Source organism: Gadus chalcogrammus, chromosome 4, assembly GCF_026213295.1.
Source record: "Gadus chalcogrammus isolate NIFS_2021 chromosome 4, NIFS_Gcha_1.0, whole genome shotgun sequence".
In the NCBI taxonomy this organism is placed as follows: domain Eukaryota; kingdom Metazoa; phylum Chordata; class Actinopteri; order Gadiformes; family Gadidae; genus Gadus; species Gadus chalcogrammus.
In genome coordinates this window covers 13,955,367-13,973,530 of record NC_079415.1, presented here as the reverse complement: position 1 = coordinate 13,973,530, position 18,164 = coordinate 13,955,367, and the positions used below count along the sequence as shown (strand labels likewise).

General features: G+C 42.8%; 2 protein-coding genes across 8 annotated transcripts in view; one reads left to right on the top strand and one right to left on the bottom strand.

Annotated features, from left to right (window-relative positions):
- Positions 1-6: 6 nt before the first annotated feature.
- Positions 7-11,364, bottom strand: LOC130380871 (protein sidekick-1). Of its 5 annotated transcripts, XM_056588259.1 has the most exons (16): positions 10,896-11,364; positions 10,558-10,590; positions 10,276-10,332; positions 10,056-10,182; positions 9,766-9,914; positions 9,504-9,649; positions 8,958-9,093; positions 8,223-8,308; positions 7,935-8,139; positions 7,452-7,637; positions 7,216-7,347; positions 6,709-6,870; positions 6,215-6,358; positions 5,968-6,061; positions 2,932-3,013; positions 7-2,636 (listed from the first exon to the last, which is right to left on the bottom strand). In XM_056588259.1, exons 1-16 carry the CDS (start codon positions 10,930-10,932, stop codon positions 2,199-2,201), a joined length of 2,214 nt encoding a protein of 737 aa, XP_056444234.1. In that variant the 5' UTR covers positions 10,933-11,364; the 3' UTR covers positions 7-2,198. The 5 variants fall into 5 exon arrangements, with proteins under 5 accessions (XP_056444234.1, XP_056444235.1, XP_056444237.1 ...); XM_056588260.1 differs by having other exon boundaries at positions 9,766-10,182; XM_056588262.1 differs by lacking the exon at positions 9,766-9,914.
- Positions 11,365-16,257: 4,893 nt separating this feature from the next.
- The window catches only part of mast4 (microtubule associated serine/threonine kinase family member 4), a 70,434-nt gene continuing 68,527 nt past the window's right edge, over positions 16,258-18,164 (top strand). For all 3 annotated transcript variants that reach the window (XM_056589444.1, XM_056589443.1, XM_056589445.1), the window contains exon 1: positions 16,258-16,792. In XM_056589444.1, the coding sequence (XP_056445419.1) occupies positions 16,577-16,792 (216 nt within the window). In that variant the 5' untranslated portion in view covers positions 16,258-16,576. The remainder of the gene's footprint in view (positions 16,793-18,164) is intronic.

Sequence of the window (18,164 nt, the reverse complement as noted above, 5' to 3'; positions counted from 1 at the left end):
ACATATATTACATAATTTGACTTTTCCTATTTTGTTGCTGTTTACTTTGGTGCTATATTCGTATTTTGGAAATGTGCATCGCAGGAGGTAAAATTGTGAAACTAAATTTTATGTACACATTTCTATAATTTTCCACACGTAAATTGGTTGACACAGGCGGCATTAAAATATCACTTGGCACATTGTACATTAAAACCAGTGCTATGGGCATTGGGTCAAACATTGGCTGAAGTAAAATTTGAAAAAACGTATTGCAAGCACAGACAACTGAAAAGTGCCTAGACTTAGATTGTACAAAACACTGAATAATTCCCTAAAAGTCCAACCTCAATTTATTTTGGCAAACTAAGATTTGTTAATTAGGTGTTGAAGTTACAATACATTTGTGAGTAAAATTGTCTTCGACATAAAAAAAAAGTATAGCTGATGGTGAATATTTTGGTGTGTTTTTTGCAGGTTCAAATGTTTGTGCTAGTGCGGATTATTTGTGTGAATAAATCCAGTGTTGAGAAATTTAACATTGAAAGGTATCTGCTATTGTCTAACAACAAAGTTCAAAGCTTGATGTCGGTTAAAAGTATAGGTTTGCGAAACAATTTAAGGAATGAAACATCTAAACGTTTGTAACATACCAGAGGTTTGCCAAACAGACAAATGCTTGGTGTAAGATATCTGAAAGACAAAACAAATGAACATAATACAAATTGTATTTTTTTATAATGTTGCATTCAAGTATTTAAAAACAATCTTGGCTAATTCCTAAAATGAAGAATTACACTTCCTGATTCAAGCGGGGTGGTTTTTTATGTTTATGAAAAGCTTGGATGTATGCTGTTGATCCTCCCTGGTCGTGTCTTGTTCAAATGTCCCCCCCCCCCCCCAATAAAAATAGAAAACCCACAGGCTTTTTCATTCAGATAATCTGCTGTACATCACAGCGTCTCCTTGCCACATCCCCTGGCTGATATCTTAAGGAAACAAATGTGCTCAAGCTCTTCTGTATGCTGGTACCACTTCTACCATTATTGAAGTGTCTACTTTATTTTTAGCGTCTTAAGGTATTATACCCATCCACACGCTCAATCCTTCCAGACATTCAGTCTCCTTTCTAAGCGAATTTTGCCTTTTCAGTTTGTGGTCCTCCTATCTGTGCCATTAGCTGCCAGGTTACAAATTTATTGGTGTGAAAGTCATGCTCTTTGCAGATGATTGGCCTACGTTTATTTGAACGATAGAAAAGGTCAAATACCCAGTGCTCCCATTGTCACGCTACTATGCTAGGTCTCAGCAACGACTTTACCCATTTGTACGTGGTTGTGAAGAGGTAGCCCCTCCTTTTCACGTACATATGACATTACCCGCAACACGTAAACTGATCAAAACGCACACCCGCATTCACACATGTTTATGTTGAGTATGACGCACTGTGCCGGCAACCGCGTCTCGTCATGAGACATTGATCACTAACCCATAACCCATAATCCATTCTCTGCCGTTAACCCATACATTTTGCATGACACAGACAGACACTGGCAGCCACACCCACTTCCTGGGTCCCCAAACATTTTGAACCCCGGGCAACACGAGCACCTGGAAATGCAATCATTGCCTGATTGGGATGCAGGAACCTGACTGTTTGTCAGGGGGGGGGGAGACGTTATTTGTTATGTTTAATTATTACGGTATTTTGCATTTTGCAACAGTGAACTTCATCAACATTCGAACTGATAAGATGTGTAATGAAGTGTGTGGTCGAATATGATTTAATTATAAAATATAAATGTATTATGGTACTTCGGTGAACCCCCATGGTAGTTGGTGTCTACCAATTTAGTTAATTGGTTGGCTTTATTTAAGCCCGGTATTTTTTGCTTTCATGGGGGTTGGTGGAGGCATAGAGAGACGGCTTGCTGTGAGGCTGGATCATGTTCGGTGATTCTCATGTTAATGGAACTTTGCAAGTGAGCAACCCTCTGGTTGATTTTTGGTTTTGTTTATCAAAGTATTGTGTTTGGCTTTGCCATTTCACTTTTTTAAGCGTGGAAAATAAATCAGTTTTTCACCTAACTTATGCTGCTGGCTGAATTTTTGTGGCGTACTCAAGATCTTCATTGCGTCCTAACCGCTACAACCCTAAGTGGAAGTGAGTCGGGAGGCTCATTTTCACATGTTCAGAACACTAGAACAATCAATCCAGTCTACAGAGCGCCGATCTCCATCGGACCCTGGCTAGATTGCCGGGAGTAGCCCGATCCGTTCCCATGTACAGTCTTGTTCATCTCCTCTCCGTGAAGGCCTGCGTGGCCTTCGGTCCTACAGGCTGGGGGCGGTGGAGGCATGCCCTGCTGAAACAGCTCCATGGTGGTGTAGTCGCTGGGCCCCTTACCGGGAGCGCTCTCCGGATCGCCCTGGAGCGCGTCCGGGGTCGTGGTTCTCTCATCGTCGGGTAATGTGTCGCCGGTCGAGTCGTCGCTGGCGTCTCGTCGCGGCGGTTCCTCACAGCTGAGGGGGGTCCCGAGTGGCTGTCCGCTGCCCTGGAGCCCGGTGTACTGAAGGCCCAGCGGCGGGTCCGGGGGGGGCAGGTGGAGGGTACACGTGTCACATTCCTCCCGGAGGATGGTCAGCTTCAGGGGCTCCTGAGGGACCAAACCACATGATGACCCATTCATTAAGGGCACTGAACGTGTAAAGGATCCGCTTTAGGTTTTTGTGAATCAATGTGTAGGAGGAAATAAGACCATCAAGTTGTACTTTAGCAAAGTGAAAAGTTCATTTAATTCATGATTTTGACAAAACCCCAAAATTATCTCCAATTCATGATATTGACAAATGGAAGGTCCTTCTTAAAACTATAAGCTGAAACCAATGCAGTGTTATTTGACAGGTGAGTCTTGTCAAATCTGCTTATTTTTTGACCAAATAACAGCTTACCAGCTCATAGGACTTAACCATTCTCTGGATTGCACTGCTGGTACCTGGATTTGGTACATTTGGCCAAAACGACCCCTTTGCCCTGAAAAAACAAGTTATATTTCAAATGTTTTTTTTTAAATTCACCTACTTTTCTGAACACATGTTGATTCTACATTTACATTTGTTAAACATTAAAAAGGTGCTATAGGTAAGAATCTGGAGTTTCATAGCAGGCAGAAGACTGGGGAAGAGGGCTGAGCTTTGAAACCAACCATCCCCCCCTCTCTGCTGCTCCCTCCCTACAGTTCTCCGCCATTTAAAAGGATTCCCTGAGCCAATCTTTGTTGCGATGCTCTGTAATGGGCTGAGATTGTGCAGATAATCTGTTCTGGTTCACTGTACTCCGGTCTCTGTATGAGCCAATTAAGAATTAAGACCACTCTTGGCTCATTTCTGACCAATCAGGGCATCGCCTCAATGATTGGTCAGAAATTAGCCAAGAGTTGGTTTAAATCTTAATTGGCTCATAGAGGAGCCGGAGCCCAGTAAGTTAGTTAGGCCTTTAAGTTCTCTAGGGAATATAGGCCATTGATGAAACCCCTCCATCCTCTTCGGACTTGTACCTTCCCAGTTGTTGCCATGTCAGCCGTTTCGTCTTCATCTCCTGCTCTGTGGTTCTTCTTCAGGTGGCTCTAGGTCTTCCCCTCTTTCTCTTGCCTTGTGGGTTCCATGTTAGGGCCTTCTTTGCAATTGATTCGTTTTTTCTTCTGAGTGTGTGTGGCCTATCCATTTCCATTTTCTCCTCCTCATTTGGGTCTCAATTGGTTCTTGATTGGTGGGTTCCCAAAAGTTGCCATTTGAGATGGTGTAGGGCCAGTAGATTCCCAGGAGGCGCGTAGACAGCGGTTGCTGAATGTCTGTAGTTTGTTGAGTATGTTGGTGGTTGTCTTCCAGGGTTTGGATCCGTAAAGTAGAGTGGATTTGACATTTGAGTTGAAGATTTTTAGTTTGGACTTGAGTGATATGTTTTTTGTTTTTTCCAGATTTTATTTAAGATGTTAAATGTTGTCCTTGCTTTCCCAATTCTGGCTTTGGTATCCTCCTCCGATCCTCCTTCTATATAATAATTACACTCCCAAGGTATGTGAAACTGGTTACATCCTCTAGCTGGTTTTGATCCATGGTTATTCGTGTGTTGTTCTTGTTGTTGATTCGCATTACTTTGGTTTTTGATGAGTTGATTTTGAGCCCGAGCAAAACTGGTGTACATCTGACTGGACCAACACCATAACTACCATAATGGAAACAGTGAAAGGTGCATGTCACTCACAAAGAAGGTATGAAACAACAGACCAGATTTCTCTTTCAGAATTAACCATCCCGCCTGTGATTCTGAACGAGGTAGACATCGATGTTGCAGGAAACCTTGCTGCTCTGGTTTTACTTTTGTTTAGTACCTCTTTCTTCCCCCTTCTCTCGCTCACTTTCATGATCGGTTCGGTGGATAGCCAGGGTTTGATGTTTGTTTTCCTTCTCCCTACCACTTCTTTGCATGTCTCTTTCCAAATGCTTGTCAGACCTTTCCACGTATCCTCCAGTGATCTTGGGGTTTCTACTTCCTGGTGTTGTAGTAATTGTAGTGTTTGGAACCGGTTGTGTAATGTGACTTGGTAGAGTTCCGACGTGCCTATATCCTGAAATTGCTGTACATTGTATTTGACTCTTCTATGTCTGGGTTTCATGCATTTCAGTTTCAGCTGGATCCTTGCTGTAACCAGGTGATGGTCAGATCCAGCATCAGCTCCTCTTCTAACTCTGACATCCAGCAATGAATGCCTAAACCTTGTGTGGGAAAATGGACCAACCGATGACCAAGTTGTTGTCTGCACAAGCCGCTGCAAATCTTTCTCCATTTTCGTTGATGGATCCTAGTCCATGTCTTCCCATTACCAATTCGTAGCCATTGTTGTTTCCTCCTATCTTGGCATTCATGTCTCCCATCAGGACTAATATGTCCTTTTCTTTCTTGGCCTGGAGTATGTGGTATAGTCGGTTGTAAAAGTGATCCTTGGTTTCATCGACTGCGTCGTTGGTGGGGGAGTAGCATTTTATTTATTTTTTTATTTTTCCACAATGTCTTGTTTTTTTAAATGATTTATGATGACTATATGCTCTGTAAGGTGACCTTAGGTGTCTTGAAAGGCGCCTCTAAATTAAATGTATTATTGTTATCATTATTGTACTACCTGGAGGTTTATTTTCTTGTGTGTAGTATGGAATCTGGCTATGATGATCCTTGAGTTAATTGGTTCCCAGCTGATAAGGGCCCTCTGTGCTTCTTTGGAAAGCATGAATGCTACTCCCTCTGTATGTGAGATTGTACCTCCTCATCTCCTCCGCTATCACTGCCGTCTTTCCCTCCTGCATACGTTGTCCTCACGTTCCATGTTGCCATGGTGGTGGGTCGTCTAGGGGTCAGAAGAAGCTTTGGACACACTGTCTCCTTGCGGTTTTCCATGCGTGTCGTCATTTTTTCTTTAGCTTGGGATGCTGAAGAGTCTTCCTCTCCAAGACTTTGGGATTTTTTAGTTTTCATCAACGTTTCTGTAGCATGTAGGCTTTTGCGAGTGGGGGTTGCTAGCCCCCAGCCCAACCTTCCACCATTTCTGGTTTCTTGAGTTTTGGAGTTGGTTTGTTATTTTCTCTCCCCTGTCCTATTGTCTTCCAGGTAATGGGTTACAGTCTCATACCACATGTGGCCAGACAGGGTTTGGGTTGTGTACAAGCTGTCTCGGCACTTCAAGCCCAACCAACTCCTGCTGCTGTGTAGTGAAACCAGGGCAAGCATTTCATACAAGCAGCGCGAGACAGCGGAGCACAGTAAACCAGGACAGATATTCTCAGCACTTTTCACTCACTAAAAATGACTGACGGATAGCTATGCCATTTGGTACAAATAACCCTCTTTACATGATAGCTCTTGAATCTTACCTACAGCAACCAGAGGATAACTACACTGCTTTCTTAGCCGGAATGTTGTGATGCCACTTGTACCTTTTTAACAGTGGCGAGCCGAACAGTATGATGCCTATCAACACAGAACAAGTTATCAGGGAGTTCTTGACGGCTTTATGAAGAAAAGGGAGGCCTGGAGAGGGAATAGAAGTGTTATTTTACTGATTCTGTTGGCTATTGGGACACATTAATCTTGATTGCTTCACGCACATAAAGATTGTATCTAATACATTTGCGGTAATTGATGAATCTCTATTAGTTTTGTGTGTACGTTTTGCATTGGTACCTTGAGAACTGGTACCAAAGTAGCTTGCACTACTTTTCACCCCCGCTCCTGCGGAGGTGAATGCTGCTATTTGAACCGTGTACACTGTACCACTTTCAAGACCCACCAGCTCCTGTGAGACTACTGTGGGATCCACCGTTGTGTCTGTAAAACAAACAAATACATAGTGTGTACAAAAAACCCAAGTGAAACATTGTGCGACACATTCAAATTAACACCCCCCCAATGAGGAACTGAAACGCTGCTAAAAATACAAGGAGGAGATCTCTACAGTAGATCCAGAGAAGACGGTTGGTTCAAAGTGGGTTTTCAACTGCCGTGAGCCGTCTAAAAGCTGTTTGTACTGTGTTTTTTCTTTCAGTGGCATGACTGTATATTTTACCGGGTTTACTTGGAAATACCAAATTGGCAACATTGTTATTCTCCATAACAAACCCTGTCATCATGTAAATGTTAAACAGTTAATTGGTCAGATGATGAGGATGCGTGTTTACTTCTGGGTGTGCTCGTGTTTTGTGGACCAGTCTCCTTGTAGAGGAGGGTGTACCCAAGGAGGTGTCCCCGGAGGTCCTCCACTGGGACGGGCCTCCAGGTAAGGACCATGGAGGTCAGGGTCACGTTGGACCTGGAGATGTTGGTCGGAGCGCTGACAGGAGCTGAGGGACCGCCGAGAATTTAGACGCTTAAAGGTGTGTGTGTGTGTGTGTGTGTGTGAGACAAGATGTATTCATCTAGGCAATCAGGGAAGAGAGGCCCTGATTGTTCAAAAATGAGCCGGGGGCAGCGACAGTCAGCGCCAGAAAAAGATCATCGCACAGAGCATTTCTCTCACTCATAGCTGACGGATGGCTGCGCCATTTCAAACAAATAACGCTCAAAAGGTATCTCTTAAATCGTTCATCTCGCATCATGAAGACGATTTGTTGAGAAAGAGGAACAGACCATTCATGGATAAGGGGTAAGGGTGACCATATTTATAGAAGTAACATAAGTGCACTGACCTCCCTCTCTGAAGTAGGCCTGCAGGCTCCCGTAGGTGCTCTCACTGTTGTTGATCCGCTCCATGTTGCAGACATTTTTGTTAGTCCTGGTGTGCAGCGTGATGTCATACATCTGATAGGGCTCCAACGGCTCTGCGTATTCAAACGGACACATGGATGGTTCAACATAACAGAGAAATGCATATATAATATCAAAATAAAATGAAAAGTACACGTAATATAGTTTTTTTACAAACCCTTTAAACTTATCAATTGGTGGGATGCATTGTGTAGGTAAAACAGGTAATACTGTGGTTTATGCACACGGCTGCTCAGTTCGACGGAGTAGCAGACGATTGGTTTCAGAGCCTCCGAGTCGCTCCAGGACAGAGTGAGGGACATGTTACTGTGGAACGTGACGTTCAGCCTCCCGCCTGCACCGTCTGACACAAAACATAGAAATTTCAAATGTCATTGGATACTGTCACTTAGAGGTCATTAAGGACCAGCTAGGTGTCTTGCCCAAGGGCGTCTACTGCAGGTAGGCTGGGGCGTGGACCCGGAGCCCTTTGGCTGGGGGTTGTGAGCGCCCTGGACGTGTCGGGCCACGACCCTTACTACTAATCAAACCGGGATATCCAATCGGTCCTTGTACCATGAAGGATGTATGAGGTCGTCTAAAACTAATCTTAATAGGATGACAATGTATTCATACAGCACAGCTGGCAAGTCCCTCCTACCCCTGTGTCTGCGTGCGGGTACGGTCCAGTGGGCTGCGGGGGATGTGCTGAACTCGTTAGAGGCGGTGATCTGCAGCTGGTAGGCGGAGTAAGACACAATCAGCCTCAACTCCATTTGGTCGGTGGGGATAGGATCGCTGGGACCCTCTCCAGAGGCATGCTCCACCTTCACGCTGTAGCCTTTCACCAGCTCTCTGGAGGGATACTGACCAAGGCACACACCCTTCATTGTCACATCGTAGTGTCATCGTCATGGTAACATCATTGTTTTTAATAACGATCACTAACATTCCAACGTATAAGGAGAAGACGGCAGCCATTTTGTCCTGCAACATCGTCTTCCACGTTCAGAATCACCGGCGGGACGGTTAGTTCTGAAAGAGAAAACATCTGGTCTGTTGTTTCATACTTTCTTTGTGAATGACATGCACTATGCACCTTTCACTGTTTCCATTATGGTAGTTATGGTGTTGGTCCAGTCAGATGTACACCAGTTTTGCTGGTGTACTTTTCCACGGGTCTGCTCCTTTCATTTACCAGGGCACAGTTAGTAGACTAAACCTGTGACTAGTCTACTAGCCGTGTCCTGGTACATCAGAGGAGCTGACCCGTGATTAGTTTTATGAGCAACACCTGTGTTGGTCCTATGATGATGCCTCTGTGAAATGAACATTACTTCTACTGTACATTACTTTTTAACAAATAACTGCATGAGCAGTGGATTCCCCTAACCATACCAGGGACCAACAATTATTAGACATTAGTTACATAGATCTTTCACGTTATTGGGTTTGTATCCACCTGATGAGCTGAAGTTAATTCTTCTTCCGCGGAGCTCTGAGCGTATTGTTCTTACGTTGCCTTGGAAACATCTAGTTGATGGTTCTAATTGTCCATTGTGGCTAATGCTGGATTTGGTTGTCAGCACATTGATTATGAAATAGTCAAAAGAATGCACACCTGTGGAACTTCATTGACCAATCAGAATCCGGTATTCCACCACGGACGGACTGCACCACTCACCTGGTGGGAAGAGGTAGGGGGGACTCCAGGAGCACTTTGGGCAGAAGTCGATTGGGCTGCACCGTATCTCCACCTCGTAGGAGAGCGAGGGGTCGAGGTGCTCCACTGAACCCTTGTTCCTTTCGGTGGACTGGGACTACACACAATGTGGGAGGCAGGGAGAGGTCACGAGGTCAGATCAACGCCATGATAACGCAATTCAAAGAGAATGTCACCGTGTGGCTTGTTATACTGACATTTAGCTCAGCATACACAACGGTTATATGGTGATTCCGATCTGTGGAAGGAAATTTCTGTCTGTCTTTGAACTGTAATGGCCAGTAGCAGTTCGGGGGTTCCACAAGGAAGTCACCAATTATTTTTTGGATGACAAGATGCCTACCTGCTCACCAATGACATGTCTCACAAAGGCCCTGCCCTTTTGGATAATAGCATCAGCTAAATGACTAGCAGAAAATGTTTAGCAGAAAATGTTTGGCAGAAATTGGTAAAAAGTAAAAAAACGTGTACAAATGTGACTTGTATACATTAATGTGTGTTGCCTACCTCGTTCCAAAACACACTGTTGAGCACTCTGTATCTCAGATCATATTTTTTGATATGTCTCTCGTCCTCCGGCCTCCACGTCAAATTCACCATGAGTCTTCTCGAAAGACGAAGAAAGCTTACATTCGCTGGTGGATCACAACGAACTACAATTGACAAAATGTGAAAAGACGGATTTTCAAACATGTATTTTCATGCAACCAAATAGCAAGATTTATACAAAGTCCATCAAGGATAAGCACAATGTTTGGCGTGAACTTACTCATTTGCTTCGGAACACCTCTAAACGACGCTTTTGTACAGTTGTTCTTATCAAAAACATGAACGGTAATGTTTTTGTCTTTATATATCCATAAATTGTTGAGAGTCATCGGCTTTGCAGATTTGTTGTGCTGATACCAACATGTTTTCCTGTTTAGGTCATGGATACACAACCTGTTGCTTCGATGAGCCTCAGGGACAGTGTGGGAAAAAGGCTCTATTGCATGTTCACTGAGCACTCTAAGGGTATGAATGTGTTAATAAATTGTTAGGCCTATACTTTAGACTCACCCGTCTTGTATGCTGACATATTTTCCAACAGATGAGTTTTCTGATGAATCGTTCAGAGATGTCAACGAGCAATACCATTCAAATGTCCATTTAATGTTTTTACCAAAGCACTCGAAATTGAGTCCATCTGAAACAGACACGCATCGCTGTAGCACATGTGATTGCCAACTGTTGGGTCTTTGTTCTCAAGGGATTTAGATAAACATAGGCTATACATTACCCTGATTTGTCGCACAGAGTTCATAACTGGAAGGTTGATGCTTCAATGAACAGTCCCCTAGTTTAAAGGTACATGCATTGTGTTACATTAACCCCACAAGTCAAGACTCCTTTCTCTGTTTCACTTCCCAAGATGAAGGCCTATACATTAACAGATGTGGTGATTTTTGATGATTCTAAATTACGAGTAACTCAGAAGTGGGATGTTGAGAAAAAAAAGAAAAGAAAAAAGTCAATAATATAAAAGGTACATAGTACATAGTACATAGTTTAAGAAGCTTACCTCGAGTTTGTGGAAAGTAGATAATAGCCATGCCTTAATAAAAAAAACGTGATATTGGTTCGGAAATACTACTAGTAAACATAACTTATTAACATTTCAAATTATAATGCAAATATCGACACACACACACACACACACACATACACACACACACACACACACACACACATATATATATATAAATAAAGGACAGGTTATACATATATATTATATACAAATATAAAACATGTTTACACCCTATAGATAACCTCTACTAAAAACAAAAGCCTACAAATGAAAACAAATAGGAAACAATACAACATGTATGCGGTAGTGATAACAATGTCAAAGCAACTTACCAAACATGAAATAAAACAATTGACGGCCCAAACTCATTGTTCCCTTCAGTCGTTCAAATAAAAGTCATAATCTCCGTCAATGTGTTTGCTCTTATTTAACCGGAAACGCACTGGCAAAAAAAATAAGATCATACTGATAAAAAACCCTCAGAGTAGAGCAAAGATGATTGACAGGCTACTCCTACGACGTCAATGACGCTAATCATTATGCTTGACGGAAAAGGGGTTGTCGCCTGTCAGTCTGCAAAACGAGGCTGGTTCTCTGCTGGGTCATGGTTAATGCGTAATATTGACAAGTGCACTGAGTGCTCACCAGCTGGTGAAGAAAATGCACCAACTCAACGCTCAATGTTAGTATTTACATAAACATCGCGATTTGACTTGTTCTCAACCGTAAAATAACCGAGGGGACATCCCTTTAATCAAGGACCTCCTCGAGGGTGAGCCCAACATAGCCTGTAATTGGTTGATTGAATTCCCCTGGTGTGTTGTTGCCAGGAACACGCGGCAGGGGACACGGCTGACCGTAAGCAGCCAGTAACAAGTTGCGGGGACACGGCTGACCGTCAGCACACAGGAAGAAGCCTTCATACTTCAGGGGCTTCAGTAGGGCTACTAAACGTACTAAACTGTTTCCTACAGATCATCCCCATTAATTTATGGATTTATGCGAGGAGCTATAGCTCCTCGCATAAATCCAATATTATGATTATATTATTAACTATATATAGGCCTATATTATAATAATAATTTCGATTTTATATATATGTGTGTTTTATATATATAAAACCGATTTTGTTCTATATATATATAATCAAAATAACATGTATATCACATAAATAAAACATGTTGACCTAACCTCTCCTAAAAACAAATAGAAACAATACATGTGTGCCGTAGTGAATACAATTTTGACTATATCTAATATAACTTCTGATATTATATATAGATCATAGAAATGATGACGGTGCTGAGTAATAACGGACGGAATGGGGATTTTTGCCATCTTTGCACGTGCTTATCTTTCTCTGAGATCGGGGTTGTGCTAGATGGCATTTTGGTTTTCTTGCAGTTCAAAGTAAAAACGGGGTGGTTCATTCCTTTCGATTGATTATAATCTTTAATCACGGCAAGAAAAAACCCATATGGTTCAACAATAACTCAACAGACAAACAGTAGGCCTACTTGTACCAGCAATTAAAACTAAGCAGTTTACCTCTCTGGCAATTATAGGTTGACTTCATGTCAACTACAATTGCCATGTATTAGGTCAGTCTTGTGTTGTGCGGATGAATGTGGTCAACGCTATAGGTCGGTCATTGACTCCGTGCAACCTCATTTATAGACGCCGTGCGGGAACTGAACGAGAAAGGACGTCACGGCCGCACAGAGAGTGCAACTGCGCGTTCACGTGCATGTAGTAGGCCAAACGCTGACCGCCATGGACGTGCGTGGACTGAGGTTGGTGCATATAGAAGACGCAGAGAAATGCTGAGATAATCACATTTTGTTTTCGTTCTACATGCAAATGCATCCGACCCACTGAGATTTCCATTAACACCCCCGGCGCATGTTTGAAGACATCTTCCTGTAGGCGGTAGTCATTTAGCTTTTTCTCAGCAATACTTTGCTACTTGTTCAAACTAAATGAATATCAAGTAGGCCGCACTAATTATTTAAACAAACATCGCCATCTTGTGGCCGGTCTGTTTTTTTAGATCCTTGAAACTTCTGCTCCAATTTAAACGTGCCTGTCACAAGAAATCACATAAAGACAGTATTTATTCTCCATTTTCATTTGCATTTATTTATTATCCAAACGTTTAAAAAAATTGAAATAGGGTATGAAACAGGCCAGTCCAGTCCTAAACCAGTCTGATGTGCTATATATATGTTCCAATAGTTACCATAAACTAAATGTAAACAGTTCGTGTTTTTATTCGCGATTATATATATATGAGTATTATATAATTGTCTGTCTCATACTCCATTGTCCAATTTTTTGGACAATTTATTTTTTATTTATTTTTACATTTTTGTCCGTAGCAGAGAAGCAAACAATGCCTTCTTCTAACATGCATTGACGAACGGCCTGATATGTGAATGCAGTCTTTTAAGGTTGAACAGAAATGAGAATAAGGAGCCGGCAAAGGAGGAGCCAGTTTTAGCCTGGTTCACCCTGAAGTGGAATGTTCATCCATGTCTACAGGACTTCACTCCACATCTCCAGAAACACTAAAATGGGACCTGGAGATATACCATGTGCCATGTTCATTTAGCTAAATGTCTTCAGAAATGTCGCCACTGTAGCACCAACTGATAGTAGCTTCTCATATTAGCATGAAACAGTTCCCCACAGGAGTCTTCGTAGACTTATTAATGGGACAAAATAATGCACCGGAACATGCAATGCAAAAAGATTAAACCACAAATAAAACATTGTGTCGTCGCACTCCGTTTAAACGGTTAAAACATGTCCGCCTCCCCCTGCCTTCCCCCCACACACACACACATACACACTTGGTCCTTCAGGAAGGTGAGGGTGAGGTCCATCCTCTTTTGGCAGAAGGGCACTCTTCCCTCCAATCCCATTGTACAAATGTCATGCAGCCCCACACACTCATTATACAACTTCTGAAAACAGTCCTCCCTGAGCATCTGCTAGAGACGTTTCCACCGCGGCTCCGGTCCCGACAAGCTCCTTGTAGCCGGGCTCTTCCCAAGAACCGGGTACAGGATAGGGGTGGCAGGGGGAGCGTCTGTCTCCGGAGAACAATACCCTCATTATCTGATAAGCAAATGGGTCGAGAAGCATAGTCACCCTGCACTCATACTCACAAACATATCCTGCCATCTAGCAGGCTGTGTGTAAGATTTGTCCCAGTAACAAAACATTAATCGTAAATTACGCTACGATTCTTTCTGACATCTCGGAAATGGGACATTCTGGAACAGGCCTCTGTTCTGTGCCAGAAATCCCAACAGTCAGCCTGCGTCAACTCAAGGAAAACTTGAGTTTGCGTTGTTTTGTGCCAAGTGACGTCTGACTTTACACTTAAAATACTCACCGGCACCACCATTTAAGTATCAGCTTTTTTGTCGATTTTTAGTTTCTATGGGCATCATCGTCAGAGTGGGCAGACAAAGATCAAGCAGAAAATGACCATGTTCCCCAAAGGGATGTCAGCTGTAATTCAAGGTGAAGTAGCCTCTTAAAAAGGAAATGCACTGCGGTCAACACGGCGAGCCCCTGTGCGACCCTTGTCCACTCAATGACACAAGGAAGGCCCAGGGTTCAGGACGACACCGTAGAGTCAATGTCGATACTAAGTCAACCCTGCGCTGACACTAAGAATAGCAGGAAGAGAAAAGCCTGCGGGCACTCAGCCAACACGTCTCCATGTGACATCATGTTCCTTGAAACACCTCCGGCCGCCGAAGATTCACAGGCAGACCAGACCGCAAAAGACCGCACTCAGAGGGATGTTTCCACATTTGTGTCCATTGGTTGTATATTGTCCTGTCTATAAGTTACTACCACTGTCAAATAGTAAATGTGTTCAATTTGTTCATCTTAACAAGGTCAAATTCCTGTGTGTACATAAATATTTGGGTAATAAAGACAAGATCGAGAAATCAAACCACATGGCCTGTTGACCGCCAAGCAAACCACCGCCTCAGACTCTATGAATACATGTACCACAGGCTGTTCGTTATAAGTGGGGCTAGTGTTTTACAAGGTTAGGTTGGATTTAGAAATAGCCCAGATTTCCACCAGAATAGCATTTCCGGTTCTATCTGAATATCCTCTAGGTGAGGGTCATAGAGAGCTCTATTGTAGATTTGTCTATTTAACAGGGGCCATCTCTTAAAGAGAGCGCCCCTGGGCATGGAGCACACACACGCACACACGGACACACACACTATTTATATAGACACAAAAAAATGGCCACAATTTGGTTGGACTAACCATAATTGTAATTGAATAGACCGATACTGGAGCAGCATTGTGAAGAACCTCAAGCCATGATTCTCATTGGCTGACAGCATAGTGACTCACAGTACAAGTTTGGGGTTGAATCATTATCTGTACTTATTCATCATTATTCTTACATTTAAGATCACTGGGCAATTTTAAATCCCATTTTCAATCATTTTTGGTTCGACACAGGTCTGATTTTCTAGTACCATCCCTGTAAAACGGTCGGTGATTGGTCGTGATTTAAGTACAAGTAATGTCTCTCTGCCCACAGTCATTTTGAACACGATTTATTTATACATTCACTCAAATCCATCTATTCCTCTAAGGCTATATTCCATGCAATGTTTTGCATGGAAAGAGGAAAGACATATACGCTCTGCGTGCCAGCTCACATTGCCTTTCATTTATGAACATATCAGAACTCCTGGTTCTGTGTTCTTTGGCCCACCCCTGCACTCAGCCAGTGAATTTTGGCACCTCTACGTTTTGCCAATTGGCAAATCCACATGACTGATTGCAAACACTGGGCACGCTAATCTATTATCCAGGCGTCAACATTTTGAATGACATTGAGACTTTTATTTAGTTAACTGACTCATAAATAATGTAATGCATTCATATGAACATCATCTATCACAACCAGTAGGAGAGCAGACCATTGACAAAAGATTTGTTGGGCAAGAGTCATCTTACCTGTATTATTAGTTAATGCTTTATTCAAATGACATTCATCCATTCAAACTACCTCCATGGAACTGTCCACTACACTATATCAGTGGACCTGCATACATTATAAGCCTTCATTAAAACAAGTTAAAACGTTGAGGGAACAAATATAAAGTGAATAACGAACACATAATATAAAATCAATTCCTATGTTTAGTTTGAATAGCAGGCACATTACAATTAGAGAGAGAGAGAGAGAGAGAGAGAGAGAGAGAGAGAGAGAGAGAGAGAGAGAGAGAGAGAGAGAGAGAGAGAGAGAGAGAGAGGGGGGGGGGGGATTTCATTCTAGGGTCGAGGGAGGGCGGGACTTTCACTAGACGGATATTCGTTTCAATCGTTTGTTTCCATTACATTTTTCGGATATTGCTTTGTCAAATCATTAGTCAAAACTCCATATTCATTCTCTTTTTCATTGTCGTTATTCTTATCATATTCTTATTCTTCTCAATCCGGGGTTTTGTGAACTGGTGTACAACGTTTATACGAAATTAAAGACCGGAAACAAAGCATTGCCGGGAGCATTAGACCGGGATAACGCTAAAAATAAGGACCCTCCCTCAGCTTACGCCCAAGCTGTCTTCCTCTTGTATGGTCAGCCTCTTGTTGTGTGGGCGTGGTCACAGCGTGCGCGTGTTTCCAGTGAGTACGTAAAGCAGTCCGAACTTCTAGGCAAATGACACTTGCGCTCAATTGAACCAGAGGCTCCGGGGCTCACCGGCCAACATCATGTGTTTGCTGTCCCGTACAACAAACGACGATAAAATATCACCTTTACACATCTATTTACGGAGACGTACTGCCATGAAGGACTTTTGCTTGACGAAAAACCAGAACTGTTCATATTCGCGTTTAACATGATGCCTTTTCAGGACAGGTGCAGTACACCTCAATTGAATGTATATCTGTACACCAGGTCTTCCGACACATTTTTGCTTTATTAGTTTTCTATCTTACTCCGGCCTTATGTTATAATATGATGGAACTTTTTGGGGGCATCGGTGTCCGTATCAGTCCGACTTCCTCGGGGTCCGACACCATGTCAGAAGGGGAAAGCACCAGCAAAGTGTACCAGTACTCCTCGTACTGTGAGAGCCGACGCTCGACCCGGACTAGAGGAGGAACCGATTCAGATGAAACAGAAGAAAACGAAGAATTATACAGCAGAGATGAAGAAGATGAAGGCGAAAAGGTAGCTATCGCCTTAAGAAATGGCAATGCTTTACTCGACGAAGCATGTCTCCACGAGTAACGTGTGTGTGTGTGTGTGTGTGTGTGTGTGTGTGTGTGTGTGTGTGTGTGTGTGTGTGTGTGTGTGTGTGTGTGTGTGTGTGTGTGTGTGTGTGTGTGTGTGTGTGTGTGTGTGTGTGTGAGAGATCTACTGCTGAATAACATTGGCATGTTTTTGTTTTGGTTTTGATCATCATGGTCTAGACTGAAATGCCTGAAGTATCTAGAAGCATATTTTCAGCTCTATTTATTTTCTTCATTATTTTACATCGAAGACAAGTGTCATATCGCCAACCAAAAAAAGCCAGACTGACTAGTCATATGTATCTAAAGATTTAACTCGGAGCTTTACGAGTGAACCCGTACCCTGCAGGTCATCACCATAGCAGACTTGGGGCAACACCGTCACATGTTTTTGCGCTCATCTGGCAGCCAGCAACATTATCCAGAACGCCTGTATGAGAGCACAGATTTCAGGTAGCATGCAGACCCCTCCAATAGTCGCTGGTTGGAAACCAACTACATTGGCTGCCTAGGGCGAAGTTGTGTTTACAGTTTTAAAGTCAAACTAACACCCTGTGTATTATGCATTATTTGGGAGTTGTGTGGTTGGGTGGGTGATGGTGTGTTGCATAGTTTTGGAATCTTCATACTAACTGAATGGTGCGTGTGTGTGGGTAAACAAATGAACGTGTTTTGGCAAAAGCAATGGTGTGAGTCACCTTGGATGTGTTTGGTCTTTATTGGTGGAACACATTGGGGCAAACTGTTGTGGTTTGGAGCAAACTGTTGTGGTTGGATTTTGGTGCTTACTTATTAGCTATCATTAAATGGCTTATTTGCCAGCACTGATATTACAAGTTATTTCCTTTAGGTAATGTTGCGTAAAGTCTTGCGTAAAATTCAGCCATAACATAACATCCACTATTATTATAACAAGTAAATCTGGATTTTTTTCTGTTCAAATCTGCTTATTTCCCACCTTTTGCTGTGTTTCTGCTGGAAATGTAGGTTTAAACAGGATAGGGACACGCGCAAAATATCTTACTGTTACATTGGGCTTTGCCTCACTTAGGAAACTTAATTTCACTAAGGCTAACCCTGCTCTTGGTTGATGAATCCCGCCACATTGATTCTAATTACTTTTAAACCAATTTAATCCTGGTTCAAGTAAGTAGTAGAATTGAAATTACCTGCTATCCTAGTCTCCGGGGGACCAGACGGTAGAGTAAGCTATGCACAATCCTCCTATCACAGGAGGCCTGAAAAGGCCCCTCAATGTAATTCTAAATGCTATTGGCCGAAGAAGGCAAGACTTATCTCTGACATCACCA